This window comes from Cyanistes caeruleus, chromosome 3, assembly GCF_971803275.1.
Source record: "Cyanistes caeruleus chromosome 3, bCyaCae1.hap1.1, whole genome shotgun sequence".
NCBI classification, from domain to species: Eukaryota; Metazoa; Chordata; class Aves; order Passeriformes; family Paridae; genus Cyanistes; species Cyanistes caeruleus.
The window spans coordinates 64,953,050-64,975,430 of record NC_141703.1 but is presented as its reverse complement, the minus strand read 5'-3'; the positions used below and the strand labels follow the sequence as shown (position 1 = coordinate 64,975,430).

The window sequence follows — 22,381 nt, the reverse complement described above, 5'->3', positions numbered from 1 at the left end:
TAGTATGACATTAGGAATAAATTAGTATGGCTATAAAGGAGGCTGAAAAATCCCCTGAATAGAAACTGCTTCTACTTTTGAGTCAATAACATGCTGGGGTCCTAATGAGATATTGTCATTCTGATCCTAATTACTTGTACCACACAAAATTATTCTCCCCATATAGAATCTGTAGCTAATTTTCATCTTTTGTGTCAGCTGTGAAGCTCAAATCCCATCTATCACTGAATGTTTTAATTAGTCTTGGTTGAAAAATAATATATATATTGAATCCAATTTTTTTCCATATATTAAAAAATATTAATGCTATACTGAAAAAACAGCCCTTGGCAATATTGAGATGCTTGCTTTTTCTAGGGATGCTAAAAAAACATACCTTTGGAGGAAGGAGACACAAAAGAGAAGGTGAACATTTGAAATCTTCACACTTGGGCTTTATGCAGAAAAGAAGTGGAGGCAAATCTTCCTTTAGCAATAGAACATGAAGCCCTGTGCCACTATAAATCTTAGAAAATCCCACATGATCCAATTACACATCTTATGCTATCACTGGGAATTCTGGAACTCAGTACTCAAATGAATCAGTTCTTCTTTCATTTCAGTTGTGCTTAGCTTTTGTATCCCTATGCAGACCCTCCAGCTGGGATTGGTTCTTGTTGGTTCTGAGCTTAAGACAGTAAAAGAATTAATTACAATACAACTGATCTCTAAGGATCTCTGCCTCCACCCACTATTTTCTTAGAATACTCTGTGGACAAAAAGTAGAATTTTTAAATTCAGTTTTGCTATTCCAGGCCTTTTGAGAGATGAACAACATGAAAGGACATCCTTGGTTTACATTGGAGATGGTCACTTGCTTTTTTCAGTTGTCAAAATGGAAATGGCATATTCCTGGCATAATTTTTCAGATTTCACACCATTGTCTTTATAAAGAAATCAAACTGTTCATTTTATTTTACTTAGATCATCTTTCATATTTTGTGATCTTGTAGACTATTGCACTTTCTGATGGCAAAACTGAAAGATTTGGGAACACTGACAGTTCAAAATTCTTCTGCATTAATTTTCATACAGGATATCAAAGGAAGCAGAAGAAATGCTTTGAAAATTCCATCACCAACTCAACTGGACATTCCTGTTTATAAATACCCAAGAGACCATAAGGAAATACAAAATAAAGTGTGTGCTCTATTGCTAATGAGAATTCTAACTTGGTAGTATGCTAACCCCCTGTTTAATCACATAAGATTAATTTAAATTGCTCTGAGGTGAGGGGGAATAAATAGGAGAGCAGGAAAAGTTGTAAGTTCTCCAAATTTGCTCTGATAAAAGACTGTCTGTGTTGACACAGAAATGGTTAAGCATATGAAAAGCAGATAAAAGAACATGTTGATTTTCTTTCTATATTGGGTTGTGGAAAGATTCTTGTTCAGATAGCTAGAAAAAGACACTCCACCTAAAGAAATGCGGAAATGGAGCTGGGCAGACATCTACTGTGGTCTAAGAAGGACTGAGAGGGATGATGCATCAGGGAAACCAGTTTTCATAGGGGAGTGCCCTTTATATACTGTTGTATTTAACTTGCATTATATATTACTATTATATGATATATTAAATATTATTAATAGATTTTATTGAAGGGTGAAGTATGAAATGTATTTTAGTGAATACCAGATGCTTTAAAATGTTATCAAAGCAGAAAACATACCAAAGTTATGGCATGTCACAATTCACACATTTATTCCTAATTGAAAAGATAAAATTGTCCTACCACAGGATAGGTTTTAATATATTTTTTTGCTACCTTTTATTTTCTTCCCATTTTCTGTCCATTCATCATCTGCCATTACCATTCCATTTTCCTCCTTACCACCTAATCTTTTTTGAGGAGAGAACTCAGACACAGTCTTCTCCTAAAATAATTCCTGTAATTTAAAATCTTGGCTGATAGCTCATAGTAGCACAGGAGTGAAGAAAGAAATTTAAACCCAATGTTTTAATGACAATCAAATGTCTCAGGGAAAGGTGGCAGCTTCGGTTCACCTTTTAGATAGTCCTAAGAGCTCTGATGCTGACCTAAAAGCCATCTAGCCCTTGCCAGGGTTAAAAGCTGTGCTGCCTTAAAGCACTATCAGAGTAGATACTGAGGGTACCATAGTGACATGTCTGATGGCCCAGTACATTTATCAATCAATGGCCCACAATTTATCAATCCCATTCTCAGATAGCTGTCCTGTTATAGGAGCAGTGTTTAGGGTATGTCATTGTGGAATTAGGGAAGGCTTTTATTTGTTTAACAAGAGTGATGCAGTTTAAGTCCAACAGCATGTGCTAAGTGAGAAAGGGAAGCATCATTTTGCTTCTGTGAAAGCATATTTTACAATTACAAGTTAGATTAAAAATCTAAAGAACATTTAGAATCTTCTTTGCTATTAAAAAATATTTACAAATTAAAGCAGGTACAGTTCAGCCAAATTCTTTATTGAGTACTTGTTTCAGAACAGAAGTAGAAAAGCACGTTAGACAATGCCTCTGATACTTTGGTCTGCAATATTAAGGAACTTTGAACAGGTTTTTCCTACTCCATGAATAATTGTGCTTCCCCTTTTTATGACAAAGGCAGACAACTTCTATGAGTAAAAAATTAGAGTTATAAAATCGAATAATTTACAGAAAACTCCACATTAATACCAGACATTAGCAAAGCATGTTTTGATACAAAAGCTTTCAGACCTGGCCTCATTTTCATAAGACCTTTTTCCACGCTGAGTTAACTGTTTGCATGCATTTTATTTATCACTTTTATAATCCACTTTAATAATCAAAAGACACATTTAGGGAAAAATGAGAAAACACTTAAGAATCTCAGTATATGTACTGTTAAAGGATTCCTTTAATGGGAATGTGATTTCTTATAAATAAAAAAATCAACATGATCTTTAATGCATTGCAAGAAGCTCATAATGTCTGTTTTTTTTCCTTTTTTCAAGAGCTTCCATTAGCCACGTTACTAGAAGGTATTTGGATATGCAATGTAGGACAAAAAAAACATGATACATTTAATATAAGGCATATTTGTTTGCTTAGGAAAGGTAACATTACTGGTATTATGAATTTAAACATATGATGAATTTTGACTTATCAAAAGCATACAATACCACTGAACCAAAAGTGCTGTGTTAACATCTCATATTTCCTTTCAATAAAAGTCACCTGAGGTGATTCTTTTTTTTTTTCTAGAAATTATCTAATTTCACTTATATTTCTTATTTAGTGGAAATAATAATAATAAAAAAATACACTCTGTATTGTTCCCTGCTCCATTTTTAATCCAATCCTGCAAACACTTGCTAACCAGCAGAAGGAATCCTGGTTCTACAGAAGTGTTTGGGCTTCCAGGACCCCACCCTGCATAGTGCTAACTATCAAGAGCAGAAAAAGCACCTCCAATGGACTACTCCTAGTGAGCACTGTGCTGGCTGTGAGTATCTGCAGCTTCACATCTTTTTGTGGATTCATGGTTCAGTTTACATTATGTCATCAAAACAACATCATTTTCTAATGTTCTCATTTAAAAAAGCCAAACAGTTCTTCTCAAAGACCATGCTGTTAGTTTTTAATTCTGTGAATTCATTCTTGGCAAGATTTTAGGAATGATCTAGTCTTGTCCTTCTTCTTGCTCCTCCTGCAAAATATGGAAAAATAACTTTAATTATTACCTATAATTATATATAACGTAGTAACAGTGTATGCTGTATTTACTCATGACGTGAAAAGGAAAGACGAAGCCTGGTGCTGAACATTTCTCTCTTGTGCTGGCAGCTGTGAAATTAAACTGATATTTCAGCTTCTTCATTAATCAAAATAACATAGATTCTGAGAGTTATAAATCCTGCGGTGGAGCATCTCAGAGTGCCATTTTCCTGTTTAGACTCCAAAGTCAGACTTCACTTTGCTGGCTTTTTTCTGATCTTTATTCTTGTCTGAAAGTCTTTAAGTAAAGCACATAAGCTAGGTTGTTTTCAGATATCAGAAAAAAAAAATAATTAGCAATTCCAGATTTTGTTCGTTTTTTTAATAGAAATTCGACTTTTTCTTTTGAAATCTGTATTTTTAAGAACTTTTTTTTTAACCCTGCTCTTAATAGAACTGAAAATAATATTTGATATGTGTTACAATGTTAAATGTATGGCTTTTTTTTTACCTTGTGCCCTCCTGGCTGGTTGTGCTTTCCGTGCAGGTGCTTCTAGAAAATAGAAATGTTGCAGTCAGAAGTTATTTGCTGAAGCCTTTGAATTAAAACTCATTAGAAATATTAGAAACTAATTGCTGACTTTAGAAGTTTGTTATTTAAATTTTTCAGTAAATTAAGAATTTTGCTCCAGAAGCATATTGGCTTGATCACCTGAAATATGAATGCTTATAATACAATTCCCACATTTTTTTCATATGCAGTCGTCTTTTAAATCTTAGTAACATTTAAAAAGTATTTTTGCATTTTAAGCATCAGAATTAATCCATTATCCACACTGATCTTCTATAGATGGTTACATGACGTAGGCAGGTGTCAGGGCATTTTGTCCACACTCTTCTTTCATCAAACACCATGTGACACTTCCAGTGAAGTACAAGCTCAGGCTAAGACACAGGACTCAGTCTCAGCCTTTGGCAGCAGATGTCCAGGTCTGTTGCATTGACATTACTTCAGGAATTACTCAAAACTGAAATGCTTGAAACCATCACAAGGTGTTGGCCACATTTCCAGCTGTGTTCAGAGCTTGATTTGTAACTGTAATTGTGAGTCCACAGTACAATTCCACATTTAGGGTTCAGTTAATTTTCTCAGGTAAAAGGTGGAGCAGAGCAAGGGCTATTGGATAGGTACCACCCCCATTATATATAACCTTTTTCTTTCACTTATTCAGGAAACTGTGGACATGTTTCCCTTTTCTCATCAAGCCTTGAGACTTTTGTTTAACCAGATGTCTCCTCATTGGGAGGAAAAACATATCACAAGCATATTCTTCTGTCACCGCCACAGAAATATTACTGCAGTAATTTTTCCTTCTTTACAACCATGAAGTACTTGTGTATTCACTTAACAAGCTGCAGCCAGTTCTCTTTTCATACTGATGTACAAGGTATATAAATGCATAGCCCTGAGATACAGGCTTGACTTCATTCCAGCTGAGACTAAACACTGGCTACCTGCACCACCGTGGCAGAAAATTCCAAGCTCTCTGCTGCCCTGACAAGGACAGAATATGGTCCATCCAAAGTATGCTTTCCATACTTATGGGCTGTCCATACCATTAAGCTTTCAGATAAGCCTCGTGTTTGAAGATCACACCCATCTGTCATTTTCAGGCAATAAACAACTCCCCAGCATTCCTTGTACTACTCAGCACTAAAGCTGTACAAACACTGTATAAACCTTCACTATTTGGCACAGACTTCAAAATTAAAAAGGCAGAGACACATTCATTTAATTTCATTCTAAAAAAAAAGCATTATATTTTTTTTCCTGTGTATTTAGTTCAAAGGCTGACAGAATAACCTTTTCTGCATTATGAGAATTAGAATTTGAAAAAGACATAAATACAAAAGAAACCCTAACCAAATTACTTCTGAACCTTGAATGAAGATCATTAAACAATGGTTGTTAAACTCAAAGAACAAATTTCTGGTATAAAGGCAGAGTAAAATCTATTTGGCTCCTTTTGAACTTCTATTCCATCCTGGTTTTTCAAATCAAGAGCTTCCCTCATTTAACAACAGGACAAAGGTAAAGAAATTCCAAGGTCCTGTGAGATATTTACTCAACCCCAGAGGTTATATTCCCTGCAACCCGCCCACTCTCTCACAATGCTGAGAAACCCTGGCAGCAACAGATCACATTTACACAGACAAGAAATAACTCAAGTTAAAAGCAACTCACGTGGTCTTCTTCTGTATGTGCTGCTTAAAGAAAAGTAAATTCTTTATGGTGCATGTTCCTTCAAATGTTTTACCTAAGCTTTGTGGTTAGGCATTTCCTCTTGTCTGCTATGCTAGCCAAGTCTTTTAGTTACTTTTATCCACGAGATAAACCTGAGGATTTTTCTTTGCAATGCAATGTCAGTGAAAGAATTATTTTCCAAAACAATTATAAAATTCCTCTTGCTAAAATGCTGGCTTCAGACCTAATAATTTTTATGAATAGGTACTGTAAAACCTCATGTGGAATGACCACTTTGGACAAAGCAGGTCTTAGTGATGCTGAGTTTTTGACAAACTAACCTTCCAGATGAACTTTCTTGATTTCTCTTTCGATAATCTGTGGCTCTCCCTCAATTACTTTAGTAACCTTGGTGTACTCAGTTCCAGCTATGGTAAGCATCAAAAACAAATGAGTTAAATCTGGCATAGCATTTTTCCATATGCAAGGAGCCCTCAGTGGAAACAACGTCATTTTTGGGCTTAGGTGTTGCGGGCTGGCATGCTATCCATGCTGTAAGTCATGTTATCTCTAGGGATGAGTCATTCATTGCAACCTTGGTTTAAATTTTTGCTTCAGCAAAAAACACTAATTGTTTTAATCAGTTCTGGATACTTTGTGAACGTAATTAAAGCTCATATGAAATCATCCATTTATTTTGACAGTGATAATACATTCATTTGTGACTGTACTCAAATGATTAAGGAATTCTCACTAAAAAATAATTTTATGTAGACAAGAGGGCCATGAAGTATTATCACCATTATCACTGACAACCCTAAAGCAGCATGTGTATCTGCTTTTATTGGCTTAATGTACAGTAAGATATTATCATGGCAGCCAAGGGTAGCTGACTAGATAAATCATGGAAAAGATAGAGAAAAATCAAACTAAAGCAAAAGACAAATCTGCCTACTTGGTCCATTCTGTAAAGCAGGATGCTTATGCAAACTATCATATAATAGCAAGGAAAATAGCAAGAATTCAAGAGATGATATTGTCTTCTTCAAATGTCCTAGAGAGAAACTGTCTCTTTTCCATACATCTATATGCCCTGAGATGTATCTCTATAGATCACACCTATTTAGTTGTATATCTCTGTATCTGAGGGTGATTACAAGTACAGTTATACTTGTTAGATTCTGGCATCAGACCTATCAGTTTTGAACAGTTCTACAGAAAAAGTTTGATCTTGCTCCTTGCTGACTGGTTTAAACCAGTAGAACAAAATACAGTATATAGAGGAATTTTCTGGCTGCAATTTTTTATTTTCCAGCTTTTTTTTTAAATAGTCAAACCAGAAATAGGCATCTTCAGATAGCAAATCTTTTCACATAGCTAGGATAACTAGCAAACATAACTTAGGATAAAATAAAAAATACTCTGGAAGTTTTTTGTTTCTGTCCAATATTATAGATGAATTCTGGCTTAGGTCTGTAAAACTAAGATTCAGATGTTTGAAACAGAACCAAGAATTACGGTCCACAAGAGTTATAGCTGTATCTTGGCTTTTCTCTAAGACTAGCTGTGTTGTCAACTAGCATATGTAAGTTTGGTGCTCAGCAGTTCAGCTGTTCAGCCATCAGGAAATTTTTATTTGACTGAAGTTTAAGTCACATCCACACAATAGTGCTTTTGAAAAACAATGAGATTTAGTTCAGTGAACTAAATGTGGATGCAAGTTATTTTACTGGTATACAACCTTGTAACTTACTGAAAAGTGAACAAAAAATTAAATGGATTAATTTAAAGTATGTCAAGAGAAGAATCCATCCATATTTTTGAACTTCTGAATCGGGTTTAAGTAACATTTACAAAAAACATACCACTTAAATTCTTTTATATTCCCCATTGCTATTATAAACAGTTCTTCTAATCTACATTGAGCAGAGAACATTCCAAATTCATAGATAAAGATTAATTTCATGAGCAGAAGTTCTTTTACTAGTTTTCTACAACTACTGGTTATATACTGCCAAAACTGTTAGAATTAAGAGAGCAAGAAGGAAAGAAAACCATTCCTTGGAATGCTGTATTTGAGGACAATTAAAGTTAATGTCTGGATATCCATCACCTGTAAGCATTTGAAGAAGATGTTATACATGCCTTTAATTATTAACTTGAGGGCAATGAACATTCATTTCTGAAGAACTGATAAGTAAGATGAATTTGGCTTGTTACAATATGTTCCATTTCATAAATGTTTTTCACATACTTAAATTTGCTAAAAAAAATGTTGGAATAAATGTTCATTGCTCCCCTGAGTTTTAATTAGGTAACCTTTTAAAGACTGAAAAATACCAAATAATTTTTTTTTTCTGTGATCAACGGCATTAAGAAAATTGATTACTCAATCTTTGGTGGTTCCATTTCATAGATATCCGGCACTAGAATACAGTGTTCTCTTTTTTCCATTAAAATTCCACTTCTACTACATCAGTCTTTAAAATGTTGAGTTCAACATATCTGAGAGGGGTTTCAGTTATCATAACCTGTTGCAAAAATGTTAGTTATAATACACTGAATTACCTCCCTGCAGAAGTCTTTTGATTTCTTCATCTTCCAGTAAATGACCATCACCTTCAATAAATTTGGTCACTTTGGTAACCTCTGATAGGATACAAGTTATGTCAAAAAAAATTGATTTACACAGAACATTTGGCAATCCCACAAGAGCACATTTAATCCTCTCATAGCATTTTTCTGAATTTAAAAACTCATGTTATGTTATAAAAATCCAAATAAACACTGGAAACACCATATTTTATTACAAACACAGCATGCTATATATTAGACCCAGGCAGCCTCAGCTCTAGAGCTGACTGAAATAAGAAGATCAAGGACTCACATCAGAAGGTTACATTTGGAGGGTTCTGAGGTTTAATTTCTGGGTAAGATTTTGCAGTATTAACATAATTTTTTAAAACATGGAATATCCATTCAGTAATTACTTGTGTTATCTAGAGAGATATGTATGTATTAAAGAAATGAAATCAAACAAGCATACTAACCTTCTTCAAGGATTTTCTTTAGCTTCTCTTCATTGTCTGAACCCCCTGCAGTAATTCTGGTATATTTTATTTCAGGACCTGGAAATTATAAGATACTGATTTTTATCAGATATAACAGGTTTGTCCTTTAAATTATTTTTTCCTATTTAATACACATGGTGATTTCCTGGTTAACATGCTGCAGTCTGCTTATATGATAACTTTGTTTTTTACCATTTCTGAAATTAAACTGAAAGTTAAAAAAAAGTAGTAGAATTAGTTGTGAAAGTAATTAGGCAAATTTTTCATAATTAGAGTAATTACTTGCTTACATTCTTCGAGTAAGACACAATTTTAAACACTGTTGTATTAGGTCATAGATCAGATATTTCTGAAGTCCATGATTAGTCTGAATTGACTGTTGCAAATAGACATTTTTGCTTTTATTCTTGCTATGCATCATTTAAAGACTTAGCATTTGAGACTCCTTATAACATTCTACAGGTTTAATATAGGGAGATACAGGTCTGAAATGCTGTCACTTTACATTATATTTACCATTTCATATGGGATATCAGTGAAACTTGAATCCGAGAACTGAGAAAATTATATTTTATTCATCTCCCCTAAAATTTTTGCCAGAAAATAGTCCCAGGTTTATTCAGAAAATGCCTTAAATTGAGTTATTTTCATTGTAGTAAAAAGTTGTATGATAATAACTTAAGCAGGATTTTATATTTCTGTTATTCTCAAATGACTTCAGTTGAATTTCAATATTTTCTAAATAAACTGAATATTAGGACTTCCAGCTAAGTCAATGTCTTATCAAGTGTCTTTTCCTTACAGCCTCTCTAGCAGACAGAATTTTAAAGGCAGCATTCAAACTGATATTTAAGCAAGGTGATCAAAAAGTGTCAATAGGGAACTCCATATATCACATATTATGCTTAAATATGCCTCAATCCTCTAATCAATTTCTAGGATGCTTAAAGAAGTAGCTCTGTGATAGGTCAAATACAATAGAAATTGGCCAAGGAATTTGGGAGCTTTAGTGTGAGGAAATCAAGGGATGCAGATGCATATTGATTTTATTTTACATTAGCTGTATCCAAGTGTCTAACTTGCGGATCAAATCCCCACCTTACAGAGAAATAGAGATCTTTTTCTGAAATGGCTGTCAAGAGAGCCTGGGATGACATGCAAAGGTAGGCATCTACACTTAAAATATCTGTGTTTGATGAAATGAAACCTTCCTGGATTTATGTAATCCAGAAGTTCAGAAAAAAATGTTTCCTTCTAAAGTAAGAGTCCAAAAACACAATAAAAGCGGTCTCATTGTGAAATGTTGGCAAGAAGCTTTCAAAAGTAGACACTTAGCAAATATATGAAAATAAAAACTAAAAACAGAAGATAAATGTTCATAGTTTTTGCATGCTGTTAAAATTTTGTTGCCATTTATGTGTGTGCAGGACACATAACCACCCTTACAGAGAGAGTGGGAAGCAGGGAAATTCATCTGTCAAGGAAATGCAGTTTAGGCATTAGGACAGAAGTTAAGATATGTTACCTTCATATGTTATATGTTAGGTGGAGTTTACTAAGAATGAATATCTCAGCTTAATTTACCTTGAATAATTCTTTCTTCTGTTACCTTTTTCTCTGTCACTTCCACAGGTCGTCCATCAATGATTTTGGTGTATGTTTTAATAATTGGTTCTACAAGGATTTTTAAATTCAATGCATTAATCAAGTAATGAACTTTCAACTATTCTTTTTGAGATGTGCAAACTGATGACTGAAGCACAGAAGGAAATACCATAGAATATTTTGCAAAAAATAAAAATGTTCAGAGATCAGGAACTAAATCTACTCAAAACTTAGGATGATCGAGTGATTTTTCCTTTAAAACCATCCTAGATGTGAACATCTCAATGCCCTTAGCAAAGATAAGGGAAGGTTTACCTCTCTTTCTGACAAAAATTACTTATTTCTCTTTCTGACAAAATTGCCTTTAATCACAGAATCACTTACTACATATTTGATTGCAGGATAGCAATGAGCAAATAATTCTTGACTGAGATACATGCTATGTCAGCACGTAGAGTATTTCTAAACTGTCTTGACTGCAGCTATGGAACACAACTAGGGAAAAAGAACACAGTTTTTTTGAAATGCATGAGAATTAAAAATATATGATGCAATAAAATTGCAGCCCTTCACAAAAGTCTTGTTAAAAACAGAGTATCTGTCTAACATGAATCACCCAGATAAAGTATAAACTGATGGGGAATAGTGAATGCTAATACAAATTGAGTTGCTGAAAGCATACCAACCTCCATGGATCACTTTTGTTATTGTCTCCCCTTCCCTTACTATTTTGAAGTCAGGTTCCCCTTCAATTAATTTAGTGAGCTGTGTGATAGATGGGTCTGTGACACAGGAAAAAAAAAAACCACATGTTACAAAGAGTCAGAAAATACTTATAGTATTCCATGGAGGTGAGATGAAGCTTGCATTTTCTCCCCCTACTTTAGATAAACCAGATAATTGTAATAGAGGGCTGTTTAAATCTGAGAGGTTATTTGTGGCAGCATTGTACAGTCTTGTGTTTCCTCACACAAGATCTTAAATATAGATCCTATCGTACATACACCTACTCTTTATAATTTATTTATTTCTTAATTTTGTGTATATGATATTTTTAATGTTTGTTGACAAGTTCCAGGCAATAAACCAGATCCTCAGCAGTGGAAAGGAAGTGTTTTTCTATATATTGGTAAGAAGGCTACTCTGCATTTTTACAGATATAGCTTTTACTCCACAGAGATCAGCATGCCATCTACATAGTGAGAGCTTTTCTCTTTTAAATTATTTTTATTATTTGCTGCCTTGGAAGTTCTTTTCTTTGTTGTTTTGGATTTTCTTTTGTTTTTTGCTTTGAGGTTTTTTATGTGGCACTTTTTTATCCTATTTATTTAAGACTTGGCCAGTAGTTGAGCAACTTAAAAAAATAAAACCGAAAAAACAAACTTCTGAGATCAGCTGGAATGGCTGCAAGGATATTTATCAGCATTACTGGCTATCATTATCATGGATGAGGTCATTTTGATTACAATGATCCAAATGTATCTCTGTCTGACATGCTAAAGCAGGAGATACTAGATATATTAGGAACATGCCATCAATTAGCAGTAATAATATGGTTCCTCTCTAATGAGTGCTGTGGGACTCCTACTTAAGAAGCTGCTGTAAAACAAACTTTCTTTGTTCCTTATTCAAAGACAGAAACTTAGCATGATCTTTTTTACTTTCCTTAAAAATCCCTTAAATATATTTATATGAATTTTTGTAAAAGTTGATTGTGAATTGATTTTTTTCCATAATTACTGATCAGGATTTAACAACAGCTTTTAAAGATGTGTGGCTCCTGTTAATTGTTGAAAAAAGTAAATTTAGTCTACCTTCAATAATAAAAACCAAAAAGATTTTGTTTTTTTTTCCAGTAACAAATGATTGCATAGAGTAGAATTTAATGGTAATTAATTTATTTGCTGCAGATGAGATGATATGACAGAATTATAAAGAATCCCTCTTATTTTAGACCTCTGTTAATCTACTCTGAGTTCTAACCAGCTGAACAAGCCATCATTTTTTATTTTCTAACAGGTGTGAATGAAAAACATTTATAAATATTTTAAAGGAACTGTCTTAGAAGACTCATTCCCTTGCTTCTGTTTTAAACTTAGGAGAATTTTTTGCATGTTGAGAATCCATTAAATACCAGTTTACATTGATGCAAGTGATGAATATAAATGAAATAATGTAAAAGTTATATTTACAAATGTTTATAAATGTTTTATTTTTACATTTTTTAATAACAGTACCTTTTCATGTGATTGATTCAACAGATGTGTGCAAAGCAAAAGGTGAAGGCATAGCCAGCTATATTGCCTAGTCTAGGATCAATCTTTTGAATATTTTATCTGTTAAGATTTGAGTTTCAGTAAGATTTAACTCTTTACATCTGTTTAATCTTTTATATCCCATATGTGCCCAGGTACAAAAAATGGAAGCACAACACAAGCAGAAAACACTGAGACAGGAAAAAGTACATGTCCTGTTTTTTATGGAAGTTGCCCTTTCATCATGGTCTAGTTGCACTTCCTGACAAAAATTAACATTTAACTATGACAGCTTTTATCTACAGATTGTTGAGGATTTATGTGGTTCTGATGGCATCTGCCACTCACTACTGTCATTGAGAAAGCTCAGAAGTGACAGAATTGGTTTTATTTGTTCTGTATCTGAGTCAATTATCAGCAGAAAGGCTGCACTAGCCAGAGATCAATCCCTGGAGTGTGTCCAGAAGCAGAAATACTGTACTGGAATGGAAAGGAGTAGCCCTTCAGTACTCAATAACTTTTTTTTCTCTGTTTGGTGAATACAATTAAGTTATTTCAGTTAATTTTCTACTTCTAAACATTCTGTAAATCACCTAAACTATATACTCTGTCTCTGGGTTTAACGCAGCAGAAGAGGTACTTTCAGAGAGTGATTCATCCTCATCACAGGAAGATCTCTAAAATAGTTTGAATGAATTACCATATGAAATAATCTATCCATTTATATTGCAGTGTGGATCTGATTTAATGATGGAGACTAGGCAACAAAGATCAGTATATATGTTAAATGGCCTCTAATCCTAAATGGGATGAAGCACAGACAACTGAAAAAGTAAGCATTTTTCACTTCTTCTGGAAGGAAGTCCTCCCAGAAACACTGATTAAGCAGTCTGGATAAAATTCTTTGCATGACATTTTTAACTGTTTTGTCAGCTGAGATAAAACAATTTCCCTTTCAGCATTTTTATTTCAATGGGAAGCTGGATCTCATCAGCTTTACTTAAGTTATAAATCACAAGTGATTTTTGCGGTCTCATCCCCACATTTTTTTCTCTTCAGTCCCACCACTGATCTTTAAGTCATGCTCTGTATGGAGAAATAAAAAAAGCCAAAGATTGGGTAGATATAATTTTCAGGCATCCAACAGATATTGGTAGTTAGAACTGATTGAAAATTACAGAAAAATGAACCAATTTTTTCCTTCAAATTATAAGAAACATATCTACTTCAAAATATCTGTTTTTATTTTTTTAAAAAAGGAAATGTTTTAGTTGAAAAAAAAGGTGATAAAATAAATTGTTTGAAAAGAGATTATTTAAGATATTTTTAAAAACCCTTAGAAAAAGGAGAAAAAATCATTTGGAGAGAAATGGGTAATCTTTTCATACAAAATATTTCACTCAGTTCTAATTGCAATATTTGTATCTTTGCTTTTCCAGCAAAGTGCTTAGCATCCTTGTTGCTAAGTAGTTGCTAGGTATAAAATGCTTCCTGTTAAAGAAATATATTCAATATATATTCTGAATATGTATACGAACATACACAGAAATATATATATCACAGGCCTCATTTACCTTCCTTTGTGATGATAGGCTGGACGTTGCTTTCAATTATGTTAATTTCTGAAAATATAGAAAATGGAATATACAGTGCATTCCATTCTTAAAATATGTTTGAGGCAATGGTTACTTTGATTTGGTCTCCTCATAAGGATGTGGATAATAATTGTAGATATTAATAGGTGAAATAGCAACTCAAAAGGATCTAAAGTCTAAATCTTGGTTCTGATTATGAAATGTTTATCCACTCAGGTCACCTGCAGACAGAAGCTGCTGATACGGTATTTGCCTTTGAGCCTTATGCAAACCGTGGGTCATGGTACCTGTGATGATGTATGGTACATAACAGAGAGGGCTTGTACAATTACCCACACAAAGTTTTGCACAATTCTCCTCATGCCTCATGCCTGAGTATTGCCTTTTTCATTAGGGAGCTGATCAGACACACACAGGAAACCTGCTGGCATTGAGAATATAGGTAGAACATCACAGAAAATATGCCCTTGGGAGATCAAGTTGTCCTTCTACACCCAGGACAGACTCGAGTATTCATTGAACACCTCTGATAGTGATTTGATTCACACCCATCCACTGGAGAAGCCCACATTGATAGAGGTTCCAGCCTTCCTAGTCTTTCATTCAACTCAATCTACAGCTAAAGCTTTCTGGACATTGATCACATTGACCTCTCTAGTTTAATTTTTACAGGCATTGCTTCCTGTGCTACTCTCACTGGCCATGGGAGGTAGAATCATAGTATATCTCAAGTTGGAAGAGATGCATAGGGATCATCAAGTCCAACTTCCTTCCTCCCAAAGGACTACCTAAGACTAAGCCATATGTGTTTGTCCAGAAGCTGCTTGAGCTCTGTCAGGCTTGTTGCTGTTGTCACTTTCCTGAGGAGCTTGTTCTGGTGACCGACCACCCTCTGGGTGAAGAATATATTTTTTAATGTCCAGTCTGAGCTTTTCCCAAAGCAGCTGCATTCCATTTCCTCATGTCCCGTCACTGGTCACCATTCAGCAGACCAGCACACCCCCTCCACTGCCCTTCCTGGGCAAGGCATGGATTGTGATGGGGTCACTGCTCAGCAATGAGGTCACCCCTCAGCCTTTGCTTATCCAAAACGAGCAAGCCAAGTGACCTCATCAGCTCCTCCTAAGTTTTGACCTCAAGACTTTTCACCATCTTGGTAGTCCTCCTCTGGACACAGGGCCCAAAACTGACTCCCAGAACTGCCCCCAGCACTGGAGGTGAGGCTGTCCCAGTGCAGAGCAGAGCAGGACAATGGCCTCCCTGCCTGGCTGGCCATGCTGTGCCTGATGCACCCCCCAGGACAGAGTTGGCTATTTTGGCCGCTGGGGCACTGTTGACTCATACTCAACTTGTTATCAAGGTGAATTACTCCATTTTTTTTTTCCAAGGGTTTTTAACTTCAATATGCCCATTCTCAATTTTCAAAAGTCTGATGTGGTGGTTTCACTTTCTACTGTGAAATGTACCCATATTTCACATAGAACTCCATTGGAATTTAATAATTTGTCTAAATTCATATTGCTTCACAAATTTACAGCAGGATCTTTGTCTTCTAACAGCTTGTTTTAACACATACTCTATATTCAGAAATTAAATGCAAACCTTAGTAAAGGCTGCAGGACAGCTAAAAGGGGTATTTTTTCACATTTACTCCCTAAAAAGAAAATATTCTGAATAACTGCCTCCCATTCAGGCCTCATATTTGCACATATAGGAAAGAGGGAAAAGAGGTACACTCTGTCCCTCTGGAAATATTCATGAAAAAGAAAGTATCTCAGCGAACAGTCAATGCAATTTTGTAAAGTACAGTACAATGTTACATCTTAGAGGGAGAAACAACTCTGTTATGCATCAAGCACTGAACCTTGGATAAAAACTGAAAAACAATCTTTTCCATATGTATCTTGTCTACCCCAAGAGTTTGAACAGCTTACTTCAGGGTTACTTTCCAGTCACACATCTGGAAAGGGAAAAATACAGTAGCACAGCAGCCAGAAACATTCTACTTTGAGTGTTTCTCTTCCTTTTCTTCATTGGCACATCTTACTTTCCCAGAAATTTCTTTCCTCTTTATTGAAAAAGAGATGCACAATTCCAAATTGGAATTGGCACCACTTAAAAAGCAATATCCAACCCATATGGAAGTATTTAAAATGAACTTACTGTAAAATGTCAGTGGAATCTCTTTGAAGGTACTGTCACGAACAAACTATAAAAACAGAAAAGCAATTTATTTAAAATTTGTAAAAAGTAGCACTTGCTTTATAGTTTCCTTGTGAGGGTGGGTAGGATTCACCACTTCATTGGTCTAAAAGTTAGGTGATGCTATTTGTCTAGGCTCTCTCGTTCGTTGTTGAGGGAGAATGCAATCTCAAGAGGATAGCCGAGGATAGACAAGGATGTCTACTTTTCTTCACATGATGCTGCTGGCTTTAATGCCATAAAAATTTGGTCAATCGGTATTTTTTTCAAATAAGTGATTTGTTTTCCAAGAGTGATAAAGTGAACTAAAGATTTGGGCCAATTCATACTGAAGTTATCCAAATGCAAATATTCTACAGTTATCTGGCATTGAAAAACATGAATTATAACTGCTGAGTTATATAACCCTGAGTGCAGGGTATCATTCATGATTGTATTTGGGTAACTGGGAGCTATTGAATGCGTTGTCAGCTGAAGAAAGAAAAGACCAGAGAATCACTTCTGTCTTATAATGTGCTCAGTTTCAAAGATCCTGCCAGAAAGACAGAGAGAAGAATACTGAAAGAATACCTTAATTTGAATGTATTTAATCAACTTCTTCAGTATTGTGAGCAGCTGATCATTTCCAACAGGCAGTTCTGACAAAAGAAGCAGGCATGTAAGAGGAAATATACAACTGTGTGCATTTTACTTTGATTTACAATGATCAGGAGGTGCAATCATTCTCAAATACTCACACAAATGTGTACACAATGTATATTATTCCATATCAGCAGAAAAGTTAGCCTTTGGCTAGTCTTGTCTTTCATATACCTTACTTTCACAAAATTTCAAAATCTTGCTAAGATTTCAAGAAAGGCTCTTCCACAAAATGAACATTGAGGAAAATTTTCTGTTTCAAATTCCACATAGGAATTGTATCTTTAAATTAATTAACTTTTTTAAGTTATTGCAGTTACATAGCATGTAAACAGATTTAAAACAGTGGGTATAAATTTCATGAAATAATACTTACCTGCTGGATACAGGAGTTTGTCAATGACATGAATGACACCGTTTGTTGCCATGAGATCAGATTCTCTTGATTTCAGCTCATTAACAAGAAGAGTGTCATTCACCTGGTAAAGGATCAAAAGAGAACCCAGGTTATCAGGGATATTAGAAAACAACCCTAAACCTATTATAACATTTGGAGAAATGCATGCCATTCTATAATGTGGATAGACATGGAATATCAAATCTCTGATACAAGTCTGTAGCAGGGAGATATTTTCTATACTTAACTGTTTTCAAGTAGAGTTTGCCTCCTTGGATAGTTTTAAGAATATTTGTTACACCAGGCTCAAAGCCACTTCCAATGAAAACTCCTTGTGTCAAGTGGTAAAGAAGAATATTCCTGAGAGCATTTTTGTCTCCTATGTAAAAATAAAAATGTAGGAATAAAAATTAAATAGAAGAGAATTGTTCCTCATGGGAATTCTGAAGATTCACTTAGACCTGAGCTAGAATGAAACAGAGTATGTAAGAAAATACCACAAACACATACAATTTGAATTTGTTAAAATGATGCCAAAGGGAAAAAGCTCAGCTATATGACAAAAAGGTACTCAGAACATAATCACAAAGATCCTATGAGCAGTCTTCTACAAAAGAACATAAAAGGAGTCAATGGAGCAATTAGAAGTGCTGTGTTTGTCTGTTCTTGCAGAAGATAGAAGCAGGCTGGAGAAGTTGGGAAAGGGTGAAACCACCCTATTTTAGGGATGATTTCCATATTTCAATGTTTGACATTCCCATGTGGGATGAAAAGACATAAAAAAAAATCCAGTATTTTCCTAAAAATAAATGTACCCTCTAGCCCAAGTTAATATCCTGATAGGGCTCTCTGGGTCTATGGGGGTTGAGAGTCATAGATGGGCTGCAGAAAAACCACAACATGCCCAGGAGACAGTGTACCAAGCAGAGAAACTTTAAAACACATATGTTTGCCATTACATGGAATATTGACCATTCTAAATTTAATACTAGAATTACATGCTGATATTAGTTGTTATTGGGAGTTCCAGCATTGGTAAAAAATGCAGTGGGAATCTTCTATGTTCATAGTCTTTTGATGTCTGTTTCAGAGAATATTTTCCATTTTTTCCCTGTGTTTTGCTCTGATCACTGATACTAATGCAATTTACTTCACTACTGAAATGCAATTAAATTATCTTTTTCTTCCTAGTAAAATTAGCACTGATATTTTGTGACTGGGCCATTCACAGATAGCATTAAGTTACATAAAGAGCCTAAATACGGCCACTCCAAAGATTTTTGTGCAAACTATCAGATTACCTTTTTAACTATACCACTATAGTTCCTGGTTAAAATAATCCCTGGTTTGTGTCTTTCTTAAAGACAAAGTATTTCTTTATATTTGTTTAAAAAGTTGTAAACTTTAAGTTTTAATCTTTATGGAGAAGGCAATATAATAACTCAAAAGAAAACCAAGTCAGTATTCTAAAAAATAATCTGGCACCAAAAAAAAAAAAAATCTGCTGTAAAAAAAAAATATGAGGGCTAAGGAAAGCATTAAGTGACTGAGTCACAATGATAGAAAAAATGGTGCATAAAGCCCCTTGAAAAACAGAAGGGCAAATAAAATTGTCTTGCTAACTACAGAATTAGTCCAATATGGCACTGGCCTAGGATAACTTCTGAAGACAAAAATAATAGATGGAAGCAACTCTATGGAATAAGATATTGAGGAGTGAAATTTAAATTCAAAAATCAGGTAGGAGTTTTTTTCCAAAAAAAGCATTTTCTCTGTGCCCAAGAAGGAGATAATTTAGGGGATTCCTAAGACCTGCTCTATGCAAAAGCTATACTGCATAAGCAGACAACTTTTGTGTGAGAGGTGCATTAGTCTCCTTTCCAATCCATTTTTCTTTGCTTATAATTCCAGGTTTTTTATGTTACTTACTTATCAGTATGTCCTTGTCATCATCAGTCAAACCTTTAAAGGCATCATTAGTTGGGACAAAGAGAGTCCACTGTCCAGGCCGTGACAGAACATCATCCAAATCTGCAGCTTTCACCAGACTGAGGAAAACACTGTTTACAACAAATAGATAAACCACAAATACATTTTGTTGAAAAGTGGTAACTATAACTGGGTCCAGGTACTTAGATCCCAAATTTTTATTTCTTTTAGTGCTTTAATTTTCAAATACTTTCACTGTTTCCCAGAAATAAAGAGAGTGGAAGAGGAAAATGACAAAAAACAAAAGAAAAAAAGGGAAAAGACAGTTATAAAAGTAGCAGCAGGATTCATCAAATAAAAACCTCTGCAGAGCAAACAGATAAAAGGAGGATTCAAAGGATAGGTCTTGCTCTAGGAGTATTGAGATACTTGCAGGAAAGGGACTGGTAAGTCCTGGAAAGGTATGCAATCCTGCTGCACCCATATGGAATTGTACTGGTCATTAATTAAAACTACACAGTCCATAGCATTTATAGCTCTGGATGTATCATTCAGTTCTTCTGTCCCCTTTCTCCTCTAATTCTAGTGTTTTGCAGTCCTTTGTGCCATAAAAAACAATTCTAGCATAGAGTGTGGAAGCCTTTTCAGGCTACAGCTGAACACCTTTTCCTCCCTCTCTTTTTTTTTTTTATTATGTTATTTGTGTAGGCAATAAACCCTTCTCTGCCATCCCTGCTCTCAAAACCTCAACAACTCACATGCTTACAGGCCAGTACTTTTTCTCAGACCTCAATGCTGTCAATATTGCTACTCACCTAAAACGCTTATCATTTCTCAGCATTTCATGCAAAGTTTTTTCTGCTGGATTGATGATCTGTCTGAAGATGTGAATAAAACCATTTCTTCCTTCTTTGCTTCCTCTGACCATGCATGAATTTTCAATACATACAGCCTTATTGAAAGAGAAACAAGTGTAACTCTTTACACAATGTTAAAAATAACAGCCATATATATTTCTTGCAGTCAAATCATGTGTTCTTGCCAGGAAATTTGGCACTGCTTGAAAAAGCTGAAATAGCAAAATCTAGAATAAAATAGCATGGTGCAAATATTTTAAAGTAACTTTTGGTTTGTGTGTGTGCGTGTTTTTCCCTTGAAAATGTTCTTAATTAGTTCTAAAAATGAGCATTAAAAATTTGTTATCAACTGAGCACCCAATCTGAAATTGTTGCATTTTCCCAGAGTTCTCTATACAAACAAAGGTCAGGTTGAGAAAGATCATATTTTCATTTCTTGCTGTCTTAAAAGTTTAAGGATTTTTTGCTAAATAGTCATGATGGTAAATGATGGGAGTTTCAGTCAGCTTTGCTTTTTATTGACTCTGTATTTTCATAGTTGGATTTGTAGAACGACTCATTCACTTACAGTGCGATACACGAAGACTCTAAGTAGTTTTCCTCCAATGGTTTCCAGCTCTTGTCCATTGTACAGTTCATTGAGCCCAACTTTCACTTTTATAATGTGATTCTGCAGGATTGTTTTAAGAAGACGTTGGTCCAGCCTTAAGGTGTCATCTACAAAGGCATTCAGATATTAATTTATATTTATTTATATAGTGAATTTTTATTCAAATGAAGTTAAAAGACTGGAAATACTGAATCTTTTTTTGAAATGTTTGATTTAAAGCATGGACAGGTCTGTGTATACAAAAGGCAAATTATTTTGACCAATCCTCAAATTCTGTTTACAACTTTTGACACAGTCATGATTAATTACTATAACTAATATGTCTCATGATTGATATGTGGGCCTGCTCCATCTTCTGAATTATTGCTGTAGTTTGTATTAGTTAGTCCTTTCTATATGTGCACCCAAGATCTATCCAAATTTGCTTCCATGGTAGTGAGACAACACCCTAATTCTTTGAGAAAAGACAATATGTCCATGAGGTCACCTCTGCAAATATACAAACACCTGTTTTATGGTATATTTATATCAGTTTCTCTCTGTTTTAATGCGCTGAGAAATACTAACTTCCTTATATTTCCTAGTTTAACTGGGATAGAGTTAATTTTCCTCCTTGCAGGTCCTACAGTGCTGAGATTTGGGTTTAGCATGAGTGTAATGTTGATAACATGCTGATGTTTTGTTGTTGCTGAGCAGTGCTCACATTAAGCCAAAAACACCTCAGTGTCCCACGTTCTGCCAGTGGGCAGGTACACAAGAGGCTGGATGGATCATGACCGGGAGAGGTGATTCCAAAGTGATATTCCATGCCGTAGAATATCATGCCCGGTATGTAATCTGGTGGAAGCTGGCTGGGAAGTGCCAGTCACTGGCTGGGCATAGGTCAGATGGTAGTGGGTAATTGTATTGTGCATCACCTGTTTCTCTTAGGTTTTAATTTTACTTTATTATTATTTTATTTACTTTTTATTGCCATGAGTAATATTAGTACTGTTAATGTTCTTATTATACTTTTTTACACATATCAAATTGTTCTTATCTAAACCTATGAAGTTTTTTTTTTTACTTTTTTTTTCCTTGATTCTCCTCCCCATCCCATAGTGGGGGAAAGAGGGGAGTGATCAAGTGCATATGTGGTACTTAGCTGTTGGCTGGAATTAAACCACTGCATACATTTTCTGAGAATAAATAAGTTTTGAATCTAATGGAAGTAATGTAAAGATTAAGGAAATTGGCAGTTCATTAATATCTTTCCATTCCTACAATCTTTCTGTGCCTATTTT

At 34.7% G+C, this 22,381-nt stretch overlaps 1 protein-coding gene across 25 annotated transcripts in view; it reads right to left on the bottom strand.

The window, feature by feature from the left end:
* Positions 1-2,460: 2,460 nt before the first annotated feature.
* Positions 2,461-22,381, bottom strand: part of POSTN (periostin) — a 31,609-nt gene continuing 11,688 nt past the window's right edge. Inside the window, exons 10-24 of one of the 25 annotated variants that reach the window (XM_086881457.1) lie at positions 21,057-21,205; positions 20,447-20,583; positions 19,632-19,762; positions 17,951-18,081; positions 17,682-17,784; positions 17,237-17,304; positions 16,628-16,673; positions 14,444-14,491; positions 11,301-11,396; positions 10,594-10,683; positions 8,989-9,066; positions 8,507-8,587; positions 6,280-6,366; positions 4,205-4,246; positions 2,461-3,685 (exon numbers count right to left, since the gene is read on the bottom strand). In XM_086881457.1, coding sequence (XP_086737583.1) covers positions 3,648-3,685; positions 4,205-4,246; positions 6,280-6,366; positions 8,507-8,587; positions 8,989-9,066; positions 10,594-10,683; positions 11,301-11,396; positions 14,444-14,491; positions 16,628-16,673; positions 17,237-17,304; positions 17,682-17,784; positions 17,951-18,081; positions 19,632-19,762; positions 20,447-20,583; positions 21,057-21,205 — 1,325 coding nt within the window. In that variant the 3' untranslated portion in view covers positions 2,461-3,647. The remainder of the gene's footprint in view (positions 3,686-4,204; positions 4,247-6,279; positions 6,367-8,506; positions 8,588-8,988; positions 9,067-10,593; positions 10,684-11,300; positions 11,397-14,443; positions 14,492-16,627; positions 16,674-17,236; positions 17,305-17,681; positions 17,785-17,950; positions 18,082-19,631; positions 19,763-20,446; positions 20,584-21,056; positions 21,206-22,381) is intronic. The other 24 variants (XM_086881458.1, XM_086881460.1, XM_086881462.1 and 21 more) reach the window with 24 other exon arrangements.